This window comes from Callospermophilus lateralis, chromosome 17, assembly GCF_048772815.1.
Source record: "Callospermophilus lateralis isolate mCalLat2 chromosome 17, mCalLat2.hap1, whole genome shotgun sequence".
In the NCBI taxonomy this organism is placed as follows: Eukaryota; Metazoa; Chordata; class Mammalia; order Rodentia; family Sciuridae; genus Callospermophilus; species Callospermophilus lateralis.
In genome coordinates this window covers 65,745,777-65,771,491 of record NC_135321.1, presented here as the reverse complement: position 1 = coordinate 65,771,491, position 25,715 = coordinate 65,745,777, and the positions used below count along the sequence as shown (strand labels likewise).

Genomic DNA, 25,715 nt, shown 5'->3' with positions numbered 1-25,715 from the left:
ACGCTATACTCAGTTGAAAACTGACATCTTTTCTCTGGTTCCAGAAATTTTTATTTTGGAATAGTACAAATAAAATAAAGGAAGACATAATTGCAGAAAGTGACAGACCCCATAATGAACACCCATACTGAGAATGTATTTCACATGGTTAACAGATCTTGCGAAGGAGACGAATTTTTTCCCCCAGAAAATTCCAGGTTTACTCAGTAATACTAAATTTCCACAATGGAAATTTGAGTGTCAAATTGGGCAGGAAGAAGTCATTTAACTTTTAGCTATGAGGTATGTTATAAAGTAATAAGAATGATTAAGCTGTTGAAAACACCTCAAGCTGAGTAGGTCTTCCTGAGAAGGCACTAAAGAACCTACTAAAGGGTAAAGGAAACAAATGCAAGCCACGTGGCACGCACACACACTAAAATCATTTCACTTTTATTCTCGTGGCATTTGGTTACTTTATACTTCTTAAAAAGACAATTATCTTCCAAAATATCAAAAAAGCTGAAATTTTATCCATTCCTTTCCTTAATAAAACACAAGACTATAAATTACAATCAGGTAGCATCTGGACGGGTTTCAACGCAAGAGAATGGTGCACCATGAATTTCCAATCACCACACAGTGGACACTGGTCCCCCTCCAATGACACCACGGACACAAGCAGGCTATCGAGCAAGAATCTGTTAACAGTTTTATTTTTTTTATGTTAAATACCATGGGACAGGATTGTAAGGATGAAAAACTCAGTCAACAACTGCCTCACAAGGGATAAGAAAAGTTCTGCCATGATATTAGCAAAGGTAGAGGGAGATTTACACTAAGAGGCACCACTTCCCACAGAACACCTCTTGGCGCTTCCTGAATGAGTGGGATTAGCAATCTAAACAAATCATGTTTCAAGAGGCAACAGCAACAGATAAAATTTAAAGGGATTATTAAAATAACATTTACAAGACTCGGAACAATTCTTGAACTCTTATTAAAACCACAAAGAAAGAACAATTCTTTATTTATGAATTTCATAAAGGACTGAATGTGCAACTGACATCTGCTAGTGATGATCTGGTAATGTACAATTTGTCCAGTAGCCGAACAGTTTGTTTTTATTGTGTTTTCTAACCGTAAGAGATCATTAAAGGCAAAGCCTATATGACGCTGTACACACAAAAAAATGGTCACCGCGGGCCATACTACCAATGAAATGGTAGGTAAACAAATCTTTTTCTGGTCAAGAGAAAAAAAAAAAGAAATAGCACTCTGCATGCTTCGCTCTACAAGATGAATTTCCCTAGAAAGAATCCAATGAAAATGGCTGCAATTACAACAAGAAGTGAAGGAAGAGGACTGGTGACATTATCTCTGAAGGACGCAGTTGAGGTGGATCCAGGTTTATCCGAATGTGCTACCTTTCTGAGCCTCAAGCCTTCATCCTGTGGAGGAAAAAATGCACAAAAAGATTTTTAAAACAAACATATGCAACTGGAGTGGGGGGGGGGTTAAGTCTATAGAGATGGAAAGATCAGGGCTTGCCTAGGGGCAGAGTGAGCAAGGATAACTGCCAATGCATTAGGAAACTTTTTAGAGTCTTGGAAACACTTGAAAAATTGGATTATAGTGATGGCTGCACAATTCTCTAAATCTCCCAAATATCACTAACCATACACTCCCAAGGAGTGTCTTCACAGGATGTAAATTATACCTCAATGACACAGGCATAGTGGCCCAGGCCTGAAATCCCAGCAACACAGGAGGCTGAGGCAGGAGGATCACAAGTTGAAGGCCAGCCTCAGGAACTTGGCAAGACCCTGTCTCAAAAGATAAAAAAGACTCGGGGTGCAGCTCAATGGTACAGTGTCTCTGTGTTCAATCCCAGTACCACAATCAATCAACAAATAAAATTGAAACTGAAAAAATATATACTCCCTAAAACTAATTGTGTACATACATTTATTTCTATGATGGCCCAAGGTATTTCAAAAAGGTTACACCTGTCTTGACCCAATCACAGTCATTACTAGATTTTCTGACAAGACTACTGGTTCACTTTAGCTCAGGAACCCACATGGCAGAGGAACAGGGGCAAGAGATAGGACACTACAGGATTTGGGGGCCAGGGAGATTTCAGTATGAAATTTAAATAACTCAAAGCAGGGATACTAGTGTGCAGAGGGCGAGCTCTGGGTATGGACTACATAGCAAGAAGAGTCAATTTCCTTAAAAGCGGCATATTAAGGCAGAGGTGGAATACTGCCCACAGAGCACCCATCGGAAGCTCTGCACCTGGAGGAGACTGATGTCTTGCCTTTAGTGTCAAAGTGACTTGGATCCCGGCAGCAATAGGCCACTTCCCTCCAAGTGAAATGGCTTCTCACAGCCAAGTGCAGGTCAGTCTGTGTACCACGGAGCAGGGTTTCTCATAACAAGGCGGCACAGGCCCAAAGCATGAGGCAGCGATGATGCCCGCAGGGCACACACTGGGAAACACTGACACCCCCAACCAGCCTAGTCTCAAACGCAAGCTCCTCTTTCTTGTCTCACACAATTGCTCTCCTCTGCTTATAAACACATGATCCTCAACTTTATGATGGTTCAACTTACAATTTTTGACTGTAAGGTAGTATGACAATGATATACATTCAGTAAAAAATGCTCTGAACTTTGACCTTTCTAGTATAGGCAACACAGGGCACAGTCCTCTCTTGCCATGCCTGAACCCACATGATCACAAGGGGAACCACCAACACCCTACAGTGTGCTTTGTTCCTAAGCTGGGATGCTTGATGAGTGCATCAAATCCATGTCTGACTTTTTGATATTTTCAGGTTATGAAGGGCTTCTCAGTATGCAATTCCACCAAAAGCCAAGAAGCATCCATCCATAAGCACTAACTGGAATAATACACCTAAGAGCCATTACTAGATTTTCTGGAATTGGGCTTTTTTGATCTTACACAAAGTAAAAAAAGTTCCAAGTAAAAAGAGCAATAAGCTTCAGCTACACAGCACCAAAATCTGAAGACTTTTTACTATTCCCTGGGATTCCGACTCCCTAGGTCTAGGAGTATATACTTTTGTTTTTTAAAAGCCCAGTGGGTGACTGAGATGCAATCTGGACTGAATTATCACAGGACTAGAGGAGTTACAGAGTGTAATGACCAGACACGAGCAAGAGCAAATCTGACAACACAGTATGATGGGCCTTGTGTGGGATGCTGGGGGCCTAGGGTTCATTCTGTAAGCCAGTGATCTTTCTGGGTGTCTCATTTTTCTTTTTTTAAACAGTAGAATCCTTTTCAAATAAAATTCCATTTAGAACATCAGCATATAAGAGCAGAGGCCAGGAACCAAGCCTTGCCTGCTGCTGTCCCTGGTTCCCCTACCTATTCCCTGTCCCTCCCCACCCATGCCATCCCTTCAGTTGCAGTGGCCTTGAGAGTAAGTCTGCAGAGCATCATAAGGAGCACACTTTTCACCAAAGAACAGAAGTCACCGCAGGAAAAGCAAAAAAGCACATCATCCTAAAGCCCCTTGGTGTATGGATGTGAGAGACACTCTTTCCACTTTCTGGAATAGGGGACCTCGAGGAGGCGCTATGGAATGTGAAGAAATAAGTCCCAAACATCCATTCAAAAAATTCTTCAGTGGAGTTCAGAGATCAACTTAAGATACTGTAACTCAATTCAGAGCGTACTTCCTGAGTACATTTAACAGAAGGAATATCAAATGCAGACTAAATATCAGAATTTAGATGATTTCCTTATATACACTTTTATATCATGTTGTAATGTGATCAGGCTAAAAGAAAATTTAAAAGTACTCAGGTCTTAAATCAAGTAATCACTTGCCAAAAGCAAATCATTCACCAAATGCGCACATGGTCAACTCCAGCCTCCCTTCCCAGTCATCTAGTTCACCACTTAAACACATGAACAACAACTCTGTGCACGTGCCCAAGAGGCATTGCCGGCTGGGCACAGAGGCAGCGACAGGCCTCAACCATGCTCCTGCTGAAGGGAGAGAAGACTACACTGAAGATGACAACACTGCGTCCCAGGTGAAGTTGTGCACGGTGTGTATTGTGAGGAAAGGGACAGGATTCACCTGCAGTCAGAAGAGCCTATGCTAGAGCAAAAGAGGGATGACAGGAGGCATTTCCTCAGAACAGCCTAGCCCAAGTGTGTCAACATAGACCACTGTGCGCTGCAGACGTGAACCACATGCCACTATACATTTCCACTGCACATTAAAAATAGAGAGCTTGGTAAGTTTCAGTAATATATTTTATTCAACCCAGTAAATCCAAAATATTTTTATCTCAGTAAATAACAAAACAATAAAGAGATTCTACTTTTTTGGTACTGAGTCTTCAACACTACCTTGTGTTTTATGCCACAGACACCTAGTCTAAACACATGTTTGACAGCTCCACGCAACTAGTTGACTGCTGAGGACAGCAAGCAACACGTTCAGGGTGACAATACAGAGATACAAGGTCAGTAGAAATCAGAGGAGGTGAGCAGATCACAAATGACTAACTAAGAGGTCTGCCTGCTAAAGCCAGGAGGGTCAGGGTGAGACAGGCTGACAAGGATGGGGACAAGGCAGAACACAGTCTAACTGGGAGGAAGAAGAAAGCGGTGACTCCGGACACACTAATACGGCCTGTAAAATGGTTGGGGGGTGCACCTCCGACTCCTTCAACCAACACACTTACCCTCAGATGTCGATTTTCTTCTGACAGCTTCATCATCTCTCCCTGAAGTCTTTTACATTCTTCCATGAGCTTCCTTGTTTCGGTATCGTTGAGTGAAACACTGTGCGGTTTTGGCATGGGTCCATCTTGCTTAGATGCATTCAGTGGAACAGCTTTGCTAGGTTCCATATCATTCTGTACAAAAATATGGAGAATTTTTAAACTCAACAACCATGTAAAATTCTACATCTTTCCTTTCCCCCAAATTCTTGAAAACTTTTGACAATTTTTAATTTCATTAATAAGATTTTTTATACCAAATATTATGGTTATATGCAAATGATTTTAAAAGTCCTGAACCAGTTAAGTACCAGCAGTAGAGAAGCTAAATAGGCAGCACTCCTCCCATCCTCTACTCCCACAGCCCCTGGCACTTACCTTACCACAGCACTCATCCTACATCACAATCATCTATCTGTGAAGTTCTTTCCTACAACACTTCAAAGGTTGGGACAGCAAGAACCATTTACCTTTGCATTTAACCCCTAACCCCAACACTTTGGTTATTCAATGAAAATATGCTGAATGATGCCAACACTCAAAATATGAAGGTCATTTTCAGTGCTCAGATTCTGCACAAAGAGGGGTTGGGGACTTGGGGGATATTATCCTAATCATTACAATGAAATCAGAAACTAAGTAAAAAAGACTCAAAAAAGAAAGCGCTTCTGTTAAGGGAAACAGTAAGTGAAGAATTTAAATATTGAAATGAAGATGATAAACACAAACATATTCTTGCAGAGAAAGAGGGAAGGAGTTTAAGAAGTCTACGATCTAAACATAAACCTTAAACTCTTAGTAATACTGTCAGCTTTAATATGTGGGGCTCACTGTGGAATAAGAGTAAGTAGCACCTAAGGTCCTTTCTACACTAAGGCCAAGTCTTCCTCCTTCCTGACACCACTAACCACGTCAAGTTGGTGAGAAGGGCTAGAGATACACACACACAGTGCCTGCGCGTCTCCTCAAAACCCTTTGACCAACACCCTTTTCACCACCACATACGGCATCAGCAGCAGTGGGGCAAGCCTTCCTTCTCATTTTAACTAAATGATTTATGGTTAAGTCTCACAGGCCTGGGGTGTAGCTCAGTATAGAGCTTTTGTCTAGCATGCACAAGTACTGGGTTCCATTTCCAGTAAACCCCCCCAAAAAATTTTGAGATAAAATATCTAGATACTCAGCTGTAAACTGCTAACAAAGACATCTGCAAAATCAATGCTGTGGCCCTTCCACAGAACTCATTTATAAGACTTTCTAGAAGCTGCAGGAAAACACCATCCCTGCTGTCAAAGGCGAGCAGAGGGTAAAGAGACCATTTGCCCAAGAGGCAGAAGGGTGCGTCTCAGGCAGGAGACTGGCTTCCCTGAGTCTAGACCCTCGTAGGAATGCTCCTGCTCGGCAGAGGCTCTAACACACCACGCCACACAGCTGCACTTGTCTCCACACCTGTCCACTCTTCTTCATGCTTCATGGCTGAGAGGGGCTCAGAGCCTACTCAACGTCCTCTGAGCTCTTCTGTTCTAGCCTTCTCGTTCTTCACCATCTCCCCAGTGAGCAACCAATCCCACCTCTACTATTAAAAGTCCACTTCAGGTAGACTTTGCTCTCTGCCAGTATTCTTTTCTGTTCTTTTCCCTAATTAAAATTAACTTTTAAATGACTGTCCAAGGGTGCTCAAAGGGCATCCTAGCACAAAGCCAATTTCTGCTACCTCCATACAGGAGGCAATGTTCAATAATACGTCAATGAACAATCTTCAGGTTCTAGTGAAGAACTGAAGAAAAAATCATATTCGTATCAAAAAGCTGACTAAAACATCAGGAAGACACACATGTGGCCAACAGTGAGAGGAATTAAAGAATCGTTGAGCTCTTCACCACTGGATTTTTATTTTTAAATGAAAATTCTCAAAAGTTTAAAAATCACTAACCCAACATGGGCTCATGTTTTCTTCCTGTTTCTCATACTCATTTTATAAAATCTCCAGGCATATCATTCTGCTTTATTGATTTGCTTGCGTATCTTTTCACTTTCATTTAAAATATAACATTATCATTAAGAATTCTGTTCTGTGCCTTATCAAACTTTTCACTTTGGTTAGGAGTTTGATGAGAGGCTTCCCATTCTGTGGGATTTTAAGTAACTCATCAATGAATTACCCTCTTTATAGTGATGGAATCAGATGTTGATTTCCATATTAAAAGTTTTCTAAATGTTGTTATATTGCTTTTATAACAATATATTTCATACCCAACTTATGGAGAATAAGAATTAAGACTAGAATGCAAAGGATATATAATAAAGCTTAAATATACTTTGAGCCAAATCTATAAGACAAGCTACACAGAATAGTTACATAACATACTATTAAGCCCCTACAAACCAGTCAACATACATAGCAGATGCAAAGAAATCTAATTTATTTAAGGATATTTAATGTAGAAGCATAGATAACCTAACTTGGCTGGGGGTAATGGGGGAGGGCTGTCTTTCACGTAGTGACAATCTGAAGAGCCTGATGGGAAGCACTAGGCAGGTGTGACTTTAAGTGAATGCCTTTAAGTGAATGTTAGTGAGGGTGGCTGCAGGAAACAGCTTGTCCCTTGAGAGGTGCTTCAGACTGGTCCAGAAAGAGGAGACTGGTTGTTCTGAGAACCATGAAACAAGCAAACTAGAAGGATTCAACATGCTGTGACTCTTGATAAACTGAAGAAGAGCAGTAACGTTACATTAACATTTAATACTGCAGCTGAGAATAGACTGAAAGGTCAAGAAGTGGATTACCTAAGACAGGACAACATGTACATTGCATTCTTCCACGGCTTTATATTAGTTAGCCTGTCTGTGGAAGTCCCTCCATCTATACTCTGCACTCCTTTTCAAAAGGAATCAGAATTCGAATTCCAATATTACAAACAATTCCACTGAAGGCAATTAGATAGAGGGAACCCCAGCCTGGAAACAGAAGGGGAAAGGTCAAGTGTAAGGCAAAGGAGTGACTGCAAGCCCTGGGAAGAACAAAGGAACTGAATGTCACCAACACAAGCATTCTCAGAGTCAGGGACAGCAGCACCGAGGGAGTGGGGCTGACAGGGGTCCTATGATATGAACACAGGGATTAGAACCTTAACCATGAATTGAATAACAAGGCTGCCTGAAATCATTTTTCTAAACAACCAATCTACTATTTCTCTAGGACCACTATTCCCAGAATCAGTTTAACTCCAAATCACAAAAAAGTATGAGACATTTAGATAAAGGATAATAATTTTCAAAGCCTTAATAGCATGTAAATCCATTGTAAGCCAAATAGAAGTATAAACAATCTGTTAAAACTGCATGCTTTCTGCCACATACAGTGGCACATGCCTGTGATCTCAGCGATTTAGAAGGCAGAAGGATCATAAGTTCATGGTCAGCCTGGGCAACTTAGTGAGACCCCGCCTCAAAATTATTTAAAGGTGAGGGGAGGGGTATGGACTGGGGAGGTAGCTCAGTGGCAGAGCACCCTTTTAAGTCCCAATACAGCAAAAGGGTGGGGGGGGTGGGGGGGGTAAAAAAAACTCCCAAGTTTCCTGTAAGCAAAAAATGATAAAGGAAATCATATTACACCCATTCCTCCACCAAAGTCAGCGTTAATCTCAGTCATAGAGTGGCATTTTATCCAAGTGTATATTAAGTACACACACGCACACACACGCCACATACACAAACGTTAATATTAAAATTATAACTAAGGACTTGAGGGCTTTAGCTACAAATTCTCCTAACTTGGGGCATTACAAATCATCAACAATGACAGTTACAGGAAGGTTACTATATTTGTACTTGATAACAAATATAAAGTGTAATTTCACTTATCTTTTTTATATAAACACAAATACTTTGGAAAGCAGTGCCTGCCAGCTCCCATCTTTACAGCTACACCTGCTGACTTGACTCAGATAAGCAACAAAAGCCTAATTGGTTAGCAAGTGCTTTCCAAATCTCATTCCCAGGAAAAATTACACCAGCTTAATAATGTTCACACTTACTTTGTCCTGCTTACTACTGCAATTTTATTACATGATAAGGTTTTCTTTTTTAAGAACAGAATCATCAGTGTGCATGATTTTTAAGTGCTTTGTGGTTCTATTATAATCTTAAACAGTTCAAAAATTCAATTCTATCCACATCATATAACACACAATACCACTTATCTGTAGCACTAGTAGACGCCTAGTCTGTTAGCTCCCTGTGACAAACCTTCTGCTTCTCCTGTTTGAACACATTGAGTCCCCTGGGGTCACTCTTCGTGTGAAAACTGCCAGGTGTTGCAACTGTGTTGTTGATGCTGCTCCCTGAGGTGACAGTCGAAACAATCCCTGGTGGAGTTATGCCCTGAGATGGCATGGGAAACACATTCTCAGATTCAACCAAATTCTGCCTTCTCCTGTATGATACTGGGAATGACTGACAGAGAGTATTAGGCTCTACAATATTCATATTTTACTCTATAAAAATGTGTTACAGATAAGAAACAATATGAACAAATAATAGCTCTGTGAAAGCAAAAAATACAAGTTTCTGAACTAGCTTTTTATATTACTTCTCAAATAAAATTAGCTATGATCTATTTGTATTATGATCAGTTAACTATATACACTATGATAGCTTCTTATTGTCCTAAAATTAATAACTTCAAATAACTGTGACTTTGTGGTTCTTAACATTTATTTTTCTGTTTGTTTGTTGTTTTTTTTACTAATTTATACTTGTCAATATGTGAAAAACAAAAGAGCACTTCCATGTTTTCTTACCTTTGATACCACTTAACTTGAACATTTTTTCCCTTTGAAGTTCAAAACTGCCATGATTTGCAAACCTCTTTTTGTACTCAGAAACTCAACATACAGACAAACAGACAGACACACACACACACACCCCAGAACAATGAACCTGGAGTTATTCTATAACTCTTCAATTTCCTTTGGTACAGACAAAAATAATATTCTATAAAAAGGCTGGAATAGACTCTGAAATAATACTTACTGGTATCAAATATGTTTTCTGTCTTAGAAAACAAAGTATATTTTTAACCATAAAATGACCCTTGAAATTTTATTGTTCTGAAGTCTTCATTAAAACAAATCTGTTATTTTTTTTTCTAGAAAATGTCATCATAAGCTAATAAAAAAGCATAAATAAAATTAAATACTAAAGAAATCTGGAAATTGCCAAGTGAAGTTAAGACCACAAAAATTTTTTTTTAATTCTTGGACACAAAACACTACACAGGTTATAAATATTTCACATTAAATCCTGGGGGAAAACTACCACTAATTCGACATTAGGCATTACATGATGTAAAACTGTCAAAAATTAGGTGAAGCCCATGGTTCCAAGAACCCCGTTCTACAGAACAGTCCACACCCAAGTATCCCCTGCCTCCCTCCAGTTGTCCACCCCCAGGAGCGTGCTGAACTCCAGTGCTAGCACTGGCCACCTCAGCCCCTGGTGAACTGCAACACACCCAGTCACATACCTGCCATTCCCTAGCACCAGGTACCATGCCCCCGAGGGTACTTGAGGATAGTAGTAATGTATACCTGTTGTCCAGAGAAAGTTACAATCCTAACTCATTTTATTCTAAAACAAAAGTGCTCTTGGGTCTCCTTGGCCATCCTATCTATGATCCTAATTAGCCATTTCCCAAAAAGAAACTCACACTGTAATGACGGATGGTTCAAATAAAAGCTATTTTGTCACACATAATTTTTTACAGTGTTAAAATGAAAACACAGATCCAACCACTCCTCCTCTAAGGCTGGCTCTTTTCATACCTTACAAGATGATCACAAAAATTCAATCATTTCCTTATTTAAATCTTCAATGTCCTAAAATCTCTGGAGAAATAAAACACAACTCTCTTCCCATTGTTTTCAGAGTGTGTAAATGCCCAAGAACTCTCAGCACACCTAAAAAGATCATGACTCTCAAAACAGTGTGTCATACTTTCATGACCACACTCAAAGGCCTGCAGACTTACTGGGAGGGCAAGAATCTAGTGGGGCAGTAATGTGAAGGAGTGGGACACACTGAACTAAAATCACCTAGACCTGTGCCATGTTTGAGGGAAAAAAGCATCCATCAACAACTGATCCAGCTACTACTACAAACTATCTGCTCTCCAAAATATCCAAATTCTTGACTATGAAGATCAAATTCTGATAACAGACTCTTTATAAAGTAAATGACCAAAAAAAGAATTGGTAACAGTGCAAGCTGACACATTAGCTTGACTGTGGCCATCATTTCACAATGTGCATGCACAGGGTTATGAACTGAACATGGGCTTGTCCATTGCAGCCAGCAATGAAAAGGGCTGAATGTGGATCACACATGCCACCAAGACTCCTACATCAGGCCACACTGTCACCAGCCACCTGCTCAAGCCAAGATGAGCAGTGCTGACATATTTCACACAACAGAAACAGGGCCAGGCGCATCAATCAGTGGCTGAGCCCTTGCCTAGCACCACACCTGGGTTCCAACCCCAGAAAGGCTAAGTTAACTTACAAAAGAGTCAAAAAAGATCTCAAAGAATTTGCTGTTACAATCATAACTACAAACGAAAAAGCACATTTTGTCCTCTATTCTTTTAATACATTTCCATCAATCTCTCACATTTAGAAATGTATATCCTTTGAGTAAGGAAATGTGATCTTTAATCAAGTTTCCTAAGTCAGAATTTAACTTTGTAGAGCATTTTATCAATTTACCCAAAGAAAACTGACTAGACCTCATACTACCCAATAATGCCCAACCTTCTTTTCTAAAGATAAATTTCATACTAAACCTAGGCTAAACATACACAGAAGGGAGATATTAAGTAATCATATCTAAGACAGCTAGAAAGAAATCAATAATGTCAAATACAACTTTAAGAAGTTTAATCAACCTCACATATTGGCAATTATGAACTAGAAGTTACCAACACATAACGTAACATGGAGGAGATGTTTTCCATGTAATTTTACAGATTAAAAAAAGTCTCATTTTTATTCGTCATTATGAACAAGTAAACAAGAGCTTTCTCATAAACACAGTCTGTCATGAAGACTTCAGATTCGGTGCTTCGGTTTCACATTTTCCATAAAGGATAAGATGACTTGATGACTTGACAGAAAGTCCTACCATCATCCAACATACAGAACTGGCTTGTGCCAGGCTGTCCTGAACATACCTACATTTCTCAGGAATTAACATTTCTTGCAGAATCTGAAGGTCAGCAGCACAACAAGAATGAGTTTAAGTAGCAATAATATATTCAAAGTGCATTTTTCTGAACACTGGATAATCCAAAAGTTACTTATGTTATATTAAGTTGTTAAATGCTGGTCTGCATATATTTACTTACTGCAGACCCTCTCAGAGCCTATATTACTCAAATATACAACATGATCCCTTTCTGGTAGCCATGGTCTTTGAAGTACTTTTTCAAACTCAATTGACCATAAAATTCTACCAAGCTCATGTTTTGGGGAAAACTGCCATATAAAAACACAGCCATGGTCTGGGGATGTAGCTCAAGTGGTTCAGTACTTGCACAGCACACACAAGGCCCTGAGGTTTGATGCCCACTACTGTCAAAAAGAAAGAAAACAAAAAAAAGGTATATTTAATCCCCTTTTCTTCTTAACATAAGCACTCATCAATGAAGGTCATCTCAAGCCTGTATACAATATAGACACGATTTTCATACATTTTTATTTGATAAATTTGAAAGTGGTATGTCACATTTTATATGAAAAACCTGAAAGTGAATTTCAATAATTAAAGAATGTCCATCAAAAATCAAAAGAGCAAGGCTAACGAGCCATGAGTCATAACCCATATCTACAGTGTTGCTGTATCGAAACACTACTTCAGCTGGCTCATACAAATACCTACCCACTCTTCTTAGAATCAGTAATACAATTTTCATATTCTGAATTATTCAAAAATCTTCAAAAACATATCCTAACCACAAAATGCAATCATTAAAGAAATGAAAGGACCCACATCATCATATATGTTGACATGTTTTTACCACTAAAACTCTGTCATGTGAAAGAGTACCTTCAAATGACAAATGGGTCTCCCTCTCATCTTGGTCAGAAGAATGGTTTGATAAAAATGCCAATAAAATTCAAAATCAATCTCACCCTAGATGTGCCATCTTGCACTGAGAGGGCCCTGAGCTCCTTGAAGGAACAGGTGGTTCAGGTCTAGGCCTGGAAAGACCCTGCCATGCTAGACACCAAGAAAGTACCAAAGACTAGCAGTGTCAAAGGGACCAAAGATCAACTTGCAAAACCTCCTCTCAACCAATCTGAGAGCCAACAACAACAGAAAGGAATCCAAACCTTACTCTATTTAAACCCATGGTTTTAAGAGTATAGAAAGTATAAGTGAGGAAGAAGAGGACTGCATCACCACAGGGAGGCATGCCAATCGACTCACCTTTTTAAACCTGTAAGTAAGAGAATATACTGCCCCTATAAACTCAAATCATTCAATCACCAAGTGTTAAGTGTTAGATGAGCACTAGTTTCTCACTACAAGAATTCTTAGTACATCAAGTTAGGAACAAAACATTACCTTTAAAGAACCTTAAATGAACTAATACAATTTCAACATTACTGATGTTGTGGGCAAATCCTTGTCACAGCCACTATCCAGTGCACTGTATGAAACTGAGCAGCATCTACACAGATGCATGCAGCAAGGCTCCCCACCTACCAGTGTTGGCATGCTGCCTGCGCTGGGGGTATGCTGGATAAGAACCACTCTCACCAGAGGGAGAGGCTGTGGTACTGTGCCTCCTAGCGAGAACAGCGCCTTCAGGTCCTGCCCAATCCTACCCTCAGCACAACAAAGCTGGATTTCATCAGGCACCAGACCCAAGTTCCAATTACTAGAAACGCCAAGGACAGACAAAGTCAAATGAGGCTGTGAGGATGCAACAGCAAAGACTAAATGTGGGGAAAAGTCTAGAGGCAAACAAGTTCCCTTATTAGAAAAACGGAGAGACCTCAAGATGACAAGATGTAAGAAACACCTCATCCATAATACCATTGACACTCTATATTTACTTCGATTCAAACAAACTGCAAAAAAAATCTGGTATGAGAAAAATGTGAATGCTTCCTGGACAGTTTGATATTCATGAAACAAATTTTAAAGACATAATAATGGTCTTCATGTTAAAACACTTTTATCCTTATAAAAAATCTTTTGAAAAATATGCACTAAAATAGTTACAGATGAAATTATGATTTGCCTTAGAACCAATCAAGTGATGGGAAGTAGTAGGGTTTAATTAAATAAGATCAAGCACGAACAAGTAATTATTTGAGATGGTTAACAGGTTCATAGGGGCTCGCTGTAGTAAATCCTGCCTGCTTTTCTAGGTGTTTTTCTAACTCTGAATTTTCCAAAACAGCTATACACATTCACAGACTACTGGTTTGATTTTGATCTTCCTGAACACTCTACCAACTCAGACCTCAATAATCTATTTTCCTCATATTCATCAAAAGGCAACAAAAAATTATTTACTAAAGAATAAAATCATGGGCTGAGGTCATGGCTCAGTGGTACAGCGCTTCCCTAATATGTGTGGCACTGGGTTCAAGTCTCAGCACCACATATAAATAAATAAAGGTCCACCAACAACTAAAGGAATGTTTAAAAAATAAATAAATAAGATAGAGAACTAGAAGTGGTTTTAGTGGCCAAAACTTAGAATTAAATAAGTTGTCCCCATTCTGCACCTTGGACCAAAGAGGTGAGTATTTCTTTCTTTCTTGGATGAGCAAAAGATTATGAAAAAAGCATATCACCTTGTTTGAACTTAAAAAAGCACTAAGTTTCATTAAGTGGACTAGCCATAGCACATAGACCCTAAAGGTCAAAAACAGAAGCCAAAAAAAAACAAACAAAGAATCTAACAAAGGTCAATAAGGTCCAATTTTCTTACACTTAACTACTTACCAACTTGTCGTTTTCACTCGGCATTTCAAAAACACATCTCAATTTAGAATCCATTAATTCATCGGGTTTTGCCTCTTTCCACTGAAAACAAACAAAACCAGACATGAGACAAAAGAGCTCAGGGCTCAGCAGACAGGTGTTACCTAAGGGACAACTAAAGAACCAGTAAGGCTGCCTAGAGTGCCGAAGAGTGCACGCGTCTCTGCAGAGAGGACACCAATACTGCTGCACTACGCACCCGCCAACCTCATGGAACTCTTAGGTGATCCCAGGCCTACCATCACTGTCAGGTAAAAATCACACTGACACCACCAGCAATTACAGGCTAAGAAATATTACTTCAAAATTCTTCCCTGAGACTAACCAGGATTTTCTGTAACAGACAGACTTACACATTTACCATTTTTAAAATCGGGTTTCCCTGTTGACAGCTACACAAAACCTACAATATAAAACTACATTCGCCAAAATAAATTCTGTTGAACTTCTTTTAGACTTACCACAGCTTCCATATCTGAAGTGTTTGGTGGAGCAAAAATCGTCTGCACCATGAACTTATGTTTACTCTTTTCATTGGGATCATAGTCAAAGGGCTGCAGCATCACTGAAGAAAAAAGGACACATTACTCTGCCTTCTGCCTTGACCTGTTCACCACTCCCCCCAGTGCCTCAGCAAGAGGCCAAGGTGCAGGAGAGCCCTCCTGCTGCACTGTTTACACTTGGCATCTAGAAGCTACTGTATGGATTCCAATTATATTTAAACTGTCCGCTTTTCTGATTTGTTAATTCTTTGATAACCTGCAAATTAACAATGACTTATGACTGACCCCTCTACACTGAAGTTTGTGATATTTTCAAAACTTTGCTAACATCAACTGCTATTATGTTTGTAAGATATATTAAACCTAGTAATTGTTTATCAGAACTACTTATAATATGGATTAGGGTTCATTTCAGTATTCAGTAATTATGTCAACTGGGATAGTTATCCAATTTGAGATACGGGAGAAATACTCAGTGACTTTAAAAGTCACCTTCATATATTGTTTTAACATAACTAATATTTCTAAAATGGATTTTAAATACACAGTTACTCAAGAAAGAGCCTACCTATTTGTTTAAATCTGATTCTAAGAAAACAAGGTACAAAAGAAAATCAGAAGCTCTTGAAGTATAGAACTTATTCTGGAGTCCCAACAAATAATATTCTCATTTTTTTAAGCACTTATGATTATCTATAGGCTATAAGGGTGCTCAGAGGTTCCAAGTGGTTTTAAGTCATGCCAAACTTATAAATCCAATATAAGAAATCACAAAGAATAAACAAGGGCTAGGGGTGTAGCTCAGTGGGAGAGCACTTGCCTAGCATGTATAAGGTCCTGGGATCAACCCCCAGAACTGGAATAAAAAAAGAAGAAATCAACAATTATAAACATATATGTGTAGGGTATTATGTAAATTTTTCCCTACTAATCCTTAGATTATTTCTAAAATCTACAGCAGTATCTTCAAAAAGACAAATGGAAGAAATATCTGTTATATAAGACAAATTTATCTATAAAGTATGTCTGTGAAGCCCATTATGGTTCCCTTCATGGTTCAGATTCTTTTTAAGGGCCAAATCCATAGCAGCAGAAAATGCACCAGATAGATGCCTCAGTTTATACCAGTACTTCACCAACCCATCACTACAGGCTCATCACTAGGAACCACAAGTCCACAGATACAAAGAAAATGTAAAACTTGATATAACTTTACAATGTACACTCTTTTAAAAAAAAAAAGTGCAGACCACATGATAATAAGAAATCAATCTCAAAAATATACACAAGTATGTACAGATCAGAAGAGCAAATCCACAAAACTATGTGTAACAGGGACAGAAAGGGGAAAAAGAAATGAACATGTGGCATAAGGTGTGCAGGTGGCTGCCAGAGGAACCAGAGGTATGAGGGACTGGTGGAAAGACTCCACACTCAGCCCTAGAAAAGCCTAACTGCTAGCTGGAGGGGAGGAATCAGAAACCAGTGCAGCCATGACTAGTTTAGAGCTTTTCACAATCCAGGTATGAAGAAAATACTGTGGAAGTAGTATCAACTCTCATAAAGAAACATTAATATAGTAAGACTTCAGCAATATGAAACCCTCAAAGCAATAGTTTTAGGGATACATAAGGATTCGCTGCACCAAAGAACCATTTTTAACCACATGGACTGAAATAATTCCACCTTCTCCCAATGCAGTTGACAGCTTACAGATGTAGACAGCAATGTGCAGAACACATGTGTTCCTCTTCCATACTCCCCATACACTTTCCCAAGAGCTCTGGGTTTGCCTGAGCAAGCACAGCTGAAAGCACTTCTCCCAGGCCACCTCAACCCAGGGGCTAGGAACATCAGCAGCAGAGCCTCCTCCAGGTTGTGCCTTGAGGGTCTGGTATCACCAAGACTGCCCATAATTGCCTTGCAGTAAGGTTCTACTTCTAAAAGGGTCTTATTGGGTCTGCTCCAGGCTCTCATTCTTGGTATAACTTGCTATTTTTTATCTGCTGTGGGCTTAAAAACTAGAAAATCGATAGAGAATTCTCAGCATCTTAGGAATACTCATAAGGATTTACAAACCTCTAGGCTATGACCCTGGAGGTGCTCATGTGGGAGAGGGTAAAAATCCACAGGCCATCTACGACACAGTGGGGACTGAGCACTGCTACACAAGAAAAAGTAGAGGATGATCTCAGATCGTGTGAGGCCTAAGGGGCTCCCCACCAGGAAGACATGATTCTCCGTTTCCCAGCTGCCTAGAAGGCAGTCAAGGAGCACAACCCTGGGAAGAAAAGAAACAATCCACAGAGGTGTTAACCACAGCACCAGTACATACTCCACAGCAGGAGGAAGTGGCCTCTATCTGGGGAGAACCAAGTACACTTTGAAACAGTAAAAAAGAGTAATAAAAGTAAAATTTCCAAGGCATTGTTAACACAATATCAGGCGTAAAGACTCATGTCACTGAATACAACAAGGCAAAAAAGAGGCACTGCACAATTTTAAGCAAAAGAATTAGAACACTTCCACAGCTGCTCATAATGTGTACTATGCAGTGATCTAGTTACCAAAACGGTGTCATTTTTCAAAGACAAAACAAGGGCAGCAATGCAGTGGTGAGGTGCAGGAATAGAGACCAGATACCAAGTTTTAAACTGGCAATAATGACAAATTAGCCTCACACCCCCGCACACACAAGGTGAGAAGTTTTCTGTGGCAGTCTGCATACAGGAAGGTAACAGAACATCTTTAAAAACTGTGTCCTTCCCTCCAGATCAAACACCATTAGATAAAGCAAATTTGACACAATCATAAAATGTCAACATTCACAACTGCCTTGACTTCAGGATGAGATTCCCACCTGAAACAGTCACAGTGGACCCTGGGTCAATGATCCCACTGTTGGGCCGCACACAGTACCGCCGAGGTGCCGTAGTCTTCACTTTGAAACACACCTTCCTATCCGACGGATTTCGGAGTTTAAGATTCGTAGTGACTACATCTGTGAAGGGGCCTGTGAGGATTAAAGGGGGAAATAATTTGTTGAATTCACAACAACAAAAGCAATATCCAAAACTTAATAAATATAACCTAGTTTATGAATTAATGTCTGTACACATATAAATGTTACCAAATGCCAAGAGCACCTTTCTCCAGGTGTTTTATCTTATTCACAAGATAAAACAGATCTTACAAATCTGTTTTCTTCATTTCTTAGCACTATTTACAAACCTACAGTGAACATAAATTATTTCTATTTTTTGAAAGTCTTTTGGAAGCTTCAATCTATGAAATAAGCCCACAACTGCATAGTTATAATATGTCCTTACCACATTAATGAAAATATCAGTGCAGGCATGGTGCTGCATACCTGTAATCCCAGCAGCTCAGGAGGCTGAGGCAGGAGGATCACAAGTTCAAAGCCAGCCTCAGCAAAAAGCAAGGCACTAAGCAACTCAGTGAGACTCTTGTCTCTAAATAAAATACAAAATAGGACTAGGGGTGTGGTTCAGCAGTCAGGTACCCTTGAGTTCAATCCCCAGTACAAAAAAAAAAAAAAAAAAAAAAGAAAGAAAGAAAGAAGATATCAGAATTTCCCCATGGTCCTCAAACCAGTGCCAATCTTTCAAATTTACTTTAGTAGGCGCCCACTGCAAAACTCTACATCTGAAGGCCCCACTCCACCTCCAACAACGTTCTTGCTTCTCCTCCTCAACCCCAACCCAGCCCTGTCTGAGTTAAATCAGCACACCCACCTCCAAGGGAGGTAAGGTGGAAAGATTACAGATACTGTGCTCTTAAAGAAAAGTCAAAGGCATTGTGCGGATTAATTTAGACAGCAAAATTAATTACTTGTTAATTTGGGATCAGAAGATCAGCTTAAAAAACTGTTCCAATGGGAAGCAATAACCTCACACTCTAAACTGTGAAAACACAATCGGGAATGATTTTAGTAAGAATCAGTTAGTTATAAGTGATGTTTTAAAAAGAGAGGCAGGTAGTTCAGTGGCAGAGCCTGCCAAGCAAGAGGCCCTAGATCCCCAGAAGCAAGAAAAAACAAACAAAAAAAGATTAGAAAGGGCTGGGGCTGGGGCTTAGCAGCAGAGCACTCGCCTACCATGCGTGAGGCACTGGGTTCGATCCTCAGCACCACATAAAAATAAAATAAAGATATTGTGCTCACCTATAACTAAAAAATAAACATTTTTTTTAAAAGGTTAGAAGGTTAAAACAAAAGAAAACTACTGTAAGGGTTATCTTTTCTTCATTTAAATCATGAACAAAAATAAGCATTTTATAACCAATTTAAAATATTCATATTATGGAACTTCCAATTGAGAAAATTCTCCAACTATGCCATTTTGTTAATGCTAGAAAATTTTCTAAGACAAAGACTTAAAGGGAGACAAGAAGTGGCATCAGGAAGATGTGAACACTAACACAGAGCTGCCCAATGGAACAGGAGATAAAGCCGACTTCAAGTATGAAGTTCAGATCTTAAGGAAAGTCATTTTAAGTAAAGAAGACAGTGATTTCATCCGATGCTTAGTCTGTGAGTTAAAAAATATTTTCTAAGAAATAAAGATCTGGAATTAGAATGAGAGGCAAGAGATAGAAATGAGAAGAAAATGTAAAAGGCAGAGAACGATTTGAGAAAAGAAAGCACTTTTATGTAAAATCCATCTGATAGAACAGGTCGGCTTGTTTGGGGAGACATGCATACATACACATTCATATACACACACTATACATATGAAGTTCGACCTTTGAACTGCTGGCTGAATTACACGGTGAAGGTGATCGTCCAGTCTGTAGACCCCTCTCACCCCTCCGCTGTTCCTCAGTTGTTGGCATTTTTTGAAAAGCAAATGTTAACAGCTCTACTCTACAACTAGTATAAGAATAAAGAAGAAAATTCCCATCTGTCCATTTTACCACATAAATCCACAAAAACATTTTGAAACTTATAGAACTAGGTCTCAAATTCCATTTCTTAACATTCTCAAAGCCCATAAGTCACTACAGATAATCAAGAGTATAAAAATTTTGTAGCACTATTTTGACTAGGACTCTAATATTAACAGCAAGCACAGACAGGATTTTTAAAAAACCTAAGTTCTTAGTAAAAGGATAAAAGAATCATTTCAAAAAGTTTTAATTCTGAACAATCCTAGATTTTATAATTTGCAAGTTGAATATGTAATAATTATCCAAAATAAGACAGGTAATTTTTTTAAAAACCACCATGTTATTTTTCATCAAATCCCTAAGAATTAGATATATTCTTCAGTAGTCTTTAAATGCTATGATATTGGTGGAAAAGATAGTGGGATGAGATGGACATCATTATCCAAAGTACATGTATAAAGACACGAATGATGTGAATATACTTTGCGTACCACCAGAGATATGAAAAAATTGTGCCCTATAGGTGTAATATGAATTGTAATGCATTGTGCTGTCATATTATAACAAACTGGAATAAAAATTAATAATTTTTTTAAAAAGTTATGATACTGTCTATTAGTGATTATAAATCTCCAGGGATTATAGATTCTGGTCTTTCTAGACAGAAAATGAAAATCAAAAAAGCTAACAGGCCTATGTTGGTGCCAATACCATGCCATTTTTGTTACTATAGCTTTATAGTATAATTTAAGGTCTGGCATTGTGATGCTTCCTGCTTCACTCTTCTTGCTAAGGACTGCTTTGACTATTCTGGGTCTCTTATTTTTCCACATGAATTTCGTGATTGCTTTTTCTATTTTTATAAGGAATGACGTTGGGATTTTAATGGGAATCATGTTGAAGCTGTATAGCACTTTGGATAGTATGGCGATTTTGACAATATTAACTCTGTCTATCCAAGAGTATGTGAGATCTTTCCATCTTCTAAGGTCTTCTTCAATTTCATTTACTGTTCTGTAGTTTTCATAGAAGACAGAGACAAACCTACATAAATACTGTTAACTCATACTTCACAAAGGTGCCAAAAACATACACTGGAGAAAAGATAGCCTCCTTCAACAAATGGTGCTGGGAAAACTGGAAAGTCATATGCAGCAAAATGAAACTGAACCCCGATCTTTCATAAATATGCACAAAACTCAATTCAAAGTGGATCAAGGACCTAGGAATTAGACCAGGAGACCCTGCACCCAACAGAGGGAAAAAAAATAGGCTCAAATCTCCATCACATGGGATTAGGCCCCGAGTTCCTTAACAAGACTCCTAAAGCACAAGAAATAAAATCAAGAATCAATAAATGGGATGGATTAAAACTAAAAACCTTTCTCTTAGCAAAAGAAACAAAGAGGTGAAGAGAGAGCCTACATTTTGGGAGCAAATTTCTATCACATGCACATCAGAGCACTAATCTCCAGGATATATAAAGAATTCAAAAAACTTAACACCAGAAAAAAAAACCCAATTAATAAATGGGCGAAGGTGCTGAACAGTCACTTCTCAAAAGATGATCAAACAAACAAATATATGAAAAACTGTTCAACATCTTTATCAATTAGGGAAATGCAAACAAAACTACTCTAAGATTTCATCTCACACCAGTCAGAATGGCAGTCAACAACAACACAAACGACAACAATAAGTTTTGGCGAGGATGCAGGGGGAAAGGCACACTCATACACTGCTGGTGGGACTGCAAATTATTATTTTTATTTTTTTTTTTTTTGCAAACAATCTGGAAAAAGCAGTATGGAGAGTCCTTAGAAAACTTGGTATGGAACCACCATTTGACCCAGCTATCCCACTCTTCAGTCTATACTCAATGGTGTTAAAAACAGCATACTATAGAAACGCAGCCACATCAATGTTTATAGCAGCTCAACTCACAAGAGCTACACTGTGGAAGCAACCTAGATGCCCCTCAGTAGATGAATGGATGAAGAAACTTAGGTACATATACACAATGAATATTATTCAGCATTAAAAAAATAATAAAATTATGGCATTTGCAGGTAAACAGATGGAGTTGGAGAATATCATGCTAAATGAAGTAAGCCAATCCCAAAGAAACGAAAGGCTGAATGTTCTCTCTGTTAAGTGGATGCTGATCCATAAGAGGGTGGGGAGGCAGAGGAAAAACAGAGGAACTGTGATTGGGCAAAAGGGTGGGGAGGGGGCATGGGGTCAGGAAAAATGGTGGAAGGAGATGGACATCATTACCCTAGGTACAATTGACTACACATATGGTGCGACACTACATTGCATACAACCAGAGAAATGAAAAGTTGTGCTGCAATTATGCACAATGAATCAAAATGCATTCTGCTGTCATATATACCTAATTGGAATAAATTTTAAAAAATTAAAATTAAAAACAAGTTACTGTGGCAAGAGAAAAATCTCTCCCCAATTTAAAACAAATCCTTAACTACTAGACATGTTAACCTTATGATTCAAATGTAAAATTATCTATCTAATAAAGTCACTTAACAAGTAAATTTGAGATTTTTCTCTGCACTATCTTCCTTTAAGCAAGCCTCTCCAAGAGTGTCGCTCCCAGGAGACAGCTCACAGTCTGAGCCCATTTTCCTGGTTAAATAGAAAATTAGCCAAGTCTTGACCGCCAGGAATATAATAACCACCAGGTTTCAGAACTTAAAAAACAGGTCTGGTGCTTCTATGAGACACAGAGCCCTGGAGAATCATGAAAGCTGCTTCCTACCACAGGCAAAAACACTCAGCACATATCCACAGAAGCTGGACACTGATTTCTGTGGGTAGCTAGAGTAAGAGAAGGTTAAAGGGGTCAGCTGTGTCACCCCTACCCACGTGAAGCTAGTGAAACAGACTTGGTGAAATCTACCTATATGGAGCTTCAGCAATGAGAAGTCCATGACTTACTGAAGTGCTACAAACAGATCCATTCCAACACCACTGCACTAAAAGGTGTTTTGTTTGGCATTATGACTGGGTGGTACAGCAGGGCAGGTGGAAGACCTCAGCATGGTGGAGACTCTGCCATGCCCAGGCAGGCCGACACAATACTATGTCTGCATCCCATGAAATGTTCAAACACTCTTCCTGCTGGAGTTTGGGTCTACAGTGTCCCCCAAAGGCCCACGTCCCAGGCCTGGTCCCCAAGACAGTGCAGTTAAGAGCTGGTGATATCTTAGGCAGTGCAGCCCAGTGGAAGGTCTCGAGGTCACTGGGGATCATAGGCCCCTCCCTCCTCTCTTCACCTTCCCAAAGCACTTGCCCTCCACTCCACCAGGCCATCCTACCACTACATGCTCCCCACCAACGGCCCAAATCAACCAGGCAAAATTGACTGTGGACAGGAACCTCCAGAACTGTGAGTGAAAATAAATCTTTCTAAGTTGATTAACTCGAAAGTTGACTAACGCTCTGAAAACTCATATTGGTTGAAAAATCTTTTTCTACGAATACCTCTGTTATATAAAACAAAATTTTTGTTCTTTTCTTAAAAACTTTAAAAGTTCACCATTACAGAAAATCATCAAGACAACACTTCTCTATCAGCAAGCATTCACAACACTCCCATGATTCCACCAATATGCATGAGTGTTCTGATTATCAACGTTAAAACTGTCAGCACTGTTCAGTAACTTGTCATATTTCTCTTAAATATAAGTAACCCATTACAAGTAGGTACAAGCATCTCACTACTTTATTGTGTCTACTATTGTGCTCATGTCCAAACATTTAAACATTGAAATGCAGTTTTCACTAAAATATTTCCTTTTTATTTCTCCCCTATATTATACATACTTAGGGCATTATATTACATTTTAATTGTGGATGTTGATAGGTAATTTTGCATATGAATTGCATCTTGAGATAGTGAAAGGAATGTTATGAAATACAACCATAAAAATGAAATATGGGGTCAAACAGTGTTAAAGAACCACTGCATTAAGCCAATAATCTCCTGCTTTACTAAATGAAAACTCAGGCTTTGCAGTGCTTAGATGGTTAAGCCATTGGGAATATCAAGGAAGTGGTTCCCATAAAAGTCCGAATGATAGTCAGACGTATAGCATGAGGAGGGGGTGATTAATGAGAAGAAAGTACAAGCAAAGCTTTCTGGAATACTGGCCAATTTTCTAATTCTCAACTCTGAATGGTCACTGTATATTTTTTGATAATTTAAACTTTCAGATATTTCCTTAGAATAAAAGAATATTGTTAAAAAGCTGATTAATGTAATTTCTTAAAAATTGAAAAATGCTTAAAAGCAATTTTGATGAAAGTGAACATCTGAAGCAATTTTTGTAGAAAATAAATAGTAATGTTCTGAGAATTTCTGAAACTGAATTCCTATAAAGGAAGAAAGACCTGTCATTTTCCCAAAATGTTTGTTTAGTTTAATGTTTAGGAAACAATTATTAAAAACAGTCCATTTTAAGATCCCGGGACAGCATCCAACTGAACTGTGTCACCACCATGGAACTTGAAGTGGGTGAGGAAAACCAACACAAATATAAAGATCACATAGCCCTTAGGACCACGATCAAGTCCACTGTCTAACTCAGGTGTCTCATATCTGCTAGCAACATCCAAATTTCTAGTCCCTTCACAATTCTTGACAACTTATTTCCAAGCTCTTGCCAATGATGTGCAGGCCAAGCCAATGGCTTCTGGATACTTAACAACACCAAATGCAATGAACCAAAGAATAAATACGAGAAGACACATGGCTAACCATACAACTGGCACCAAATATAATCTGTACCTATCTCATGGCTTGTCTCATGTTCCTTCATTACTGTCTTATGTCCTTAATTATAAGCTCCCCAAGAAATAATAAATTCATTCCAAAAAAACTGGAGTAATGAACACAGGCTTTAACTTACAGTAGCTGCTCAATATCCATTTGTTGAGTGAACAAACACTAGCAATATAACTGAATGGCCACATAAATAATTATTAATTAACATGCAAAAAAAACAAAAGTATGCATGTTTTGTTTCAAATGTTATGACTCTAGGTCTCCATTAATCATTTATTCCAACCCTTACATTTTTACTCTTTCATCCGACCTTTACTGAAACAGGAAAGACAAAGCCCTTGGGAGACCGTCGGATGCTTAGCTCCAATACATAACTCATGCAGCTGCATCGACATAGGTAAGGATGGTCCCCATAGATTCTGGCAAACAACTACCACTCACTAAACAGTTTCCCAGTTCCACAATGGTTATACTGCTACTAAATATGTACCATACTAACTTTAACGTAGAACAATTATGCACTATGAAACACATACTGTAAAATAATACCACATACTGTATAATACATGGAATATCTACTAAGAATTTCCATAGTAACCATAGCAGTGACAATAGCAGTAATAAGTTTTTACAGCACCTGGCACTTATTCATGAATCAGAAATTGTGTATGAATGCTCCTGGTCAC

General features: G+C 38.9%; 1 protein-coding gene across 3 annotated transcripts in view; it reads right to left on the bottom strand.

Moving 5' to 3' along the window:
- Positions 1–666: 666 nt before the first annotated feature.
- Vapa (VAMP associated protein A) overlaps positions 667–25,715 on the bottom strand; it is a 37,332-nt gene continuing 12,283 nt past the window's right edge. For 2 of the 3 annotated variants that reach the window (XM_076837184.2, XM_076837185.2), the window contains exons 2-6: positions 18,175–18,327; positions 15,273–15,376; positions 14,773–14,853; positions 4,714–4,887; positions 667–1,430 (exon numbers count right to left, since the gene is read on the bottom strand). In XM_076837184.2, coding sequence (XP_076693299.1) covers positions 1,272–1,430; positions 4,714–4,887; positions 14,773–14,853; positions 15,273–15,376; positions 18,175–18,327 — 671 coding nt within the window. In that variant the 3' untranslated portion in view covers positions 667–1,271. Of the gene's footprint in view, positions 1,431–4,713; positions 4,888–9,000; positions 9,136–14,772; positions 14,854–15,272; positions 15,377–18,174; positions 18,328–25,715 lie in introns of all 3 variants that reach the window. The other variant, XM_076837186.2, reaches the window with a different exon arrangement.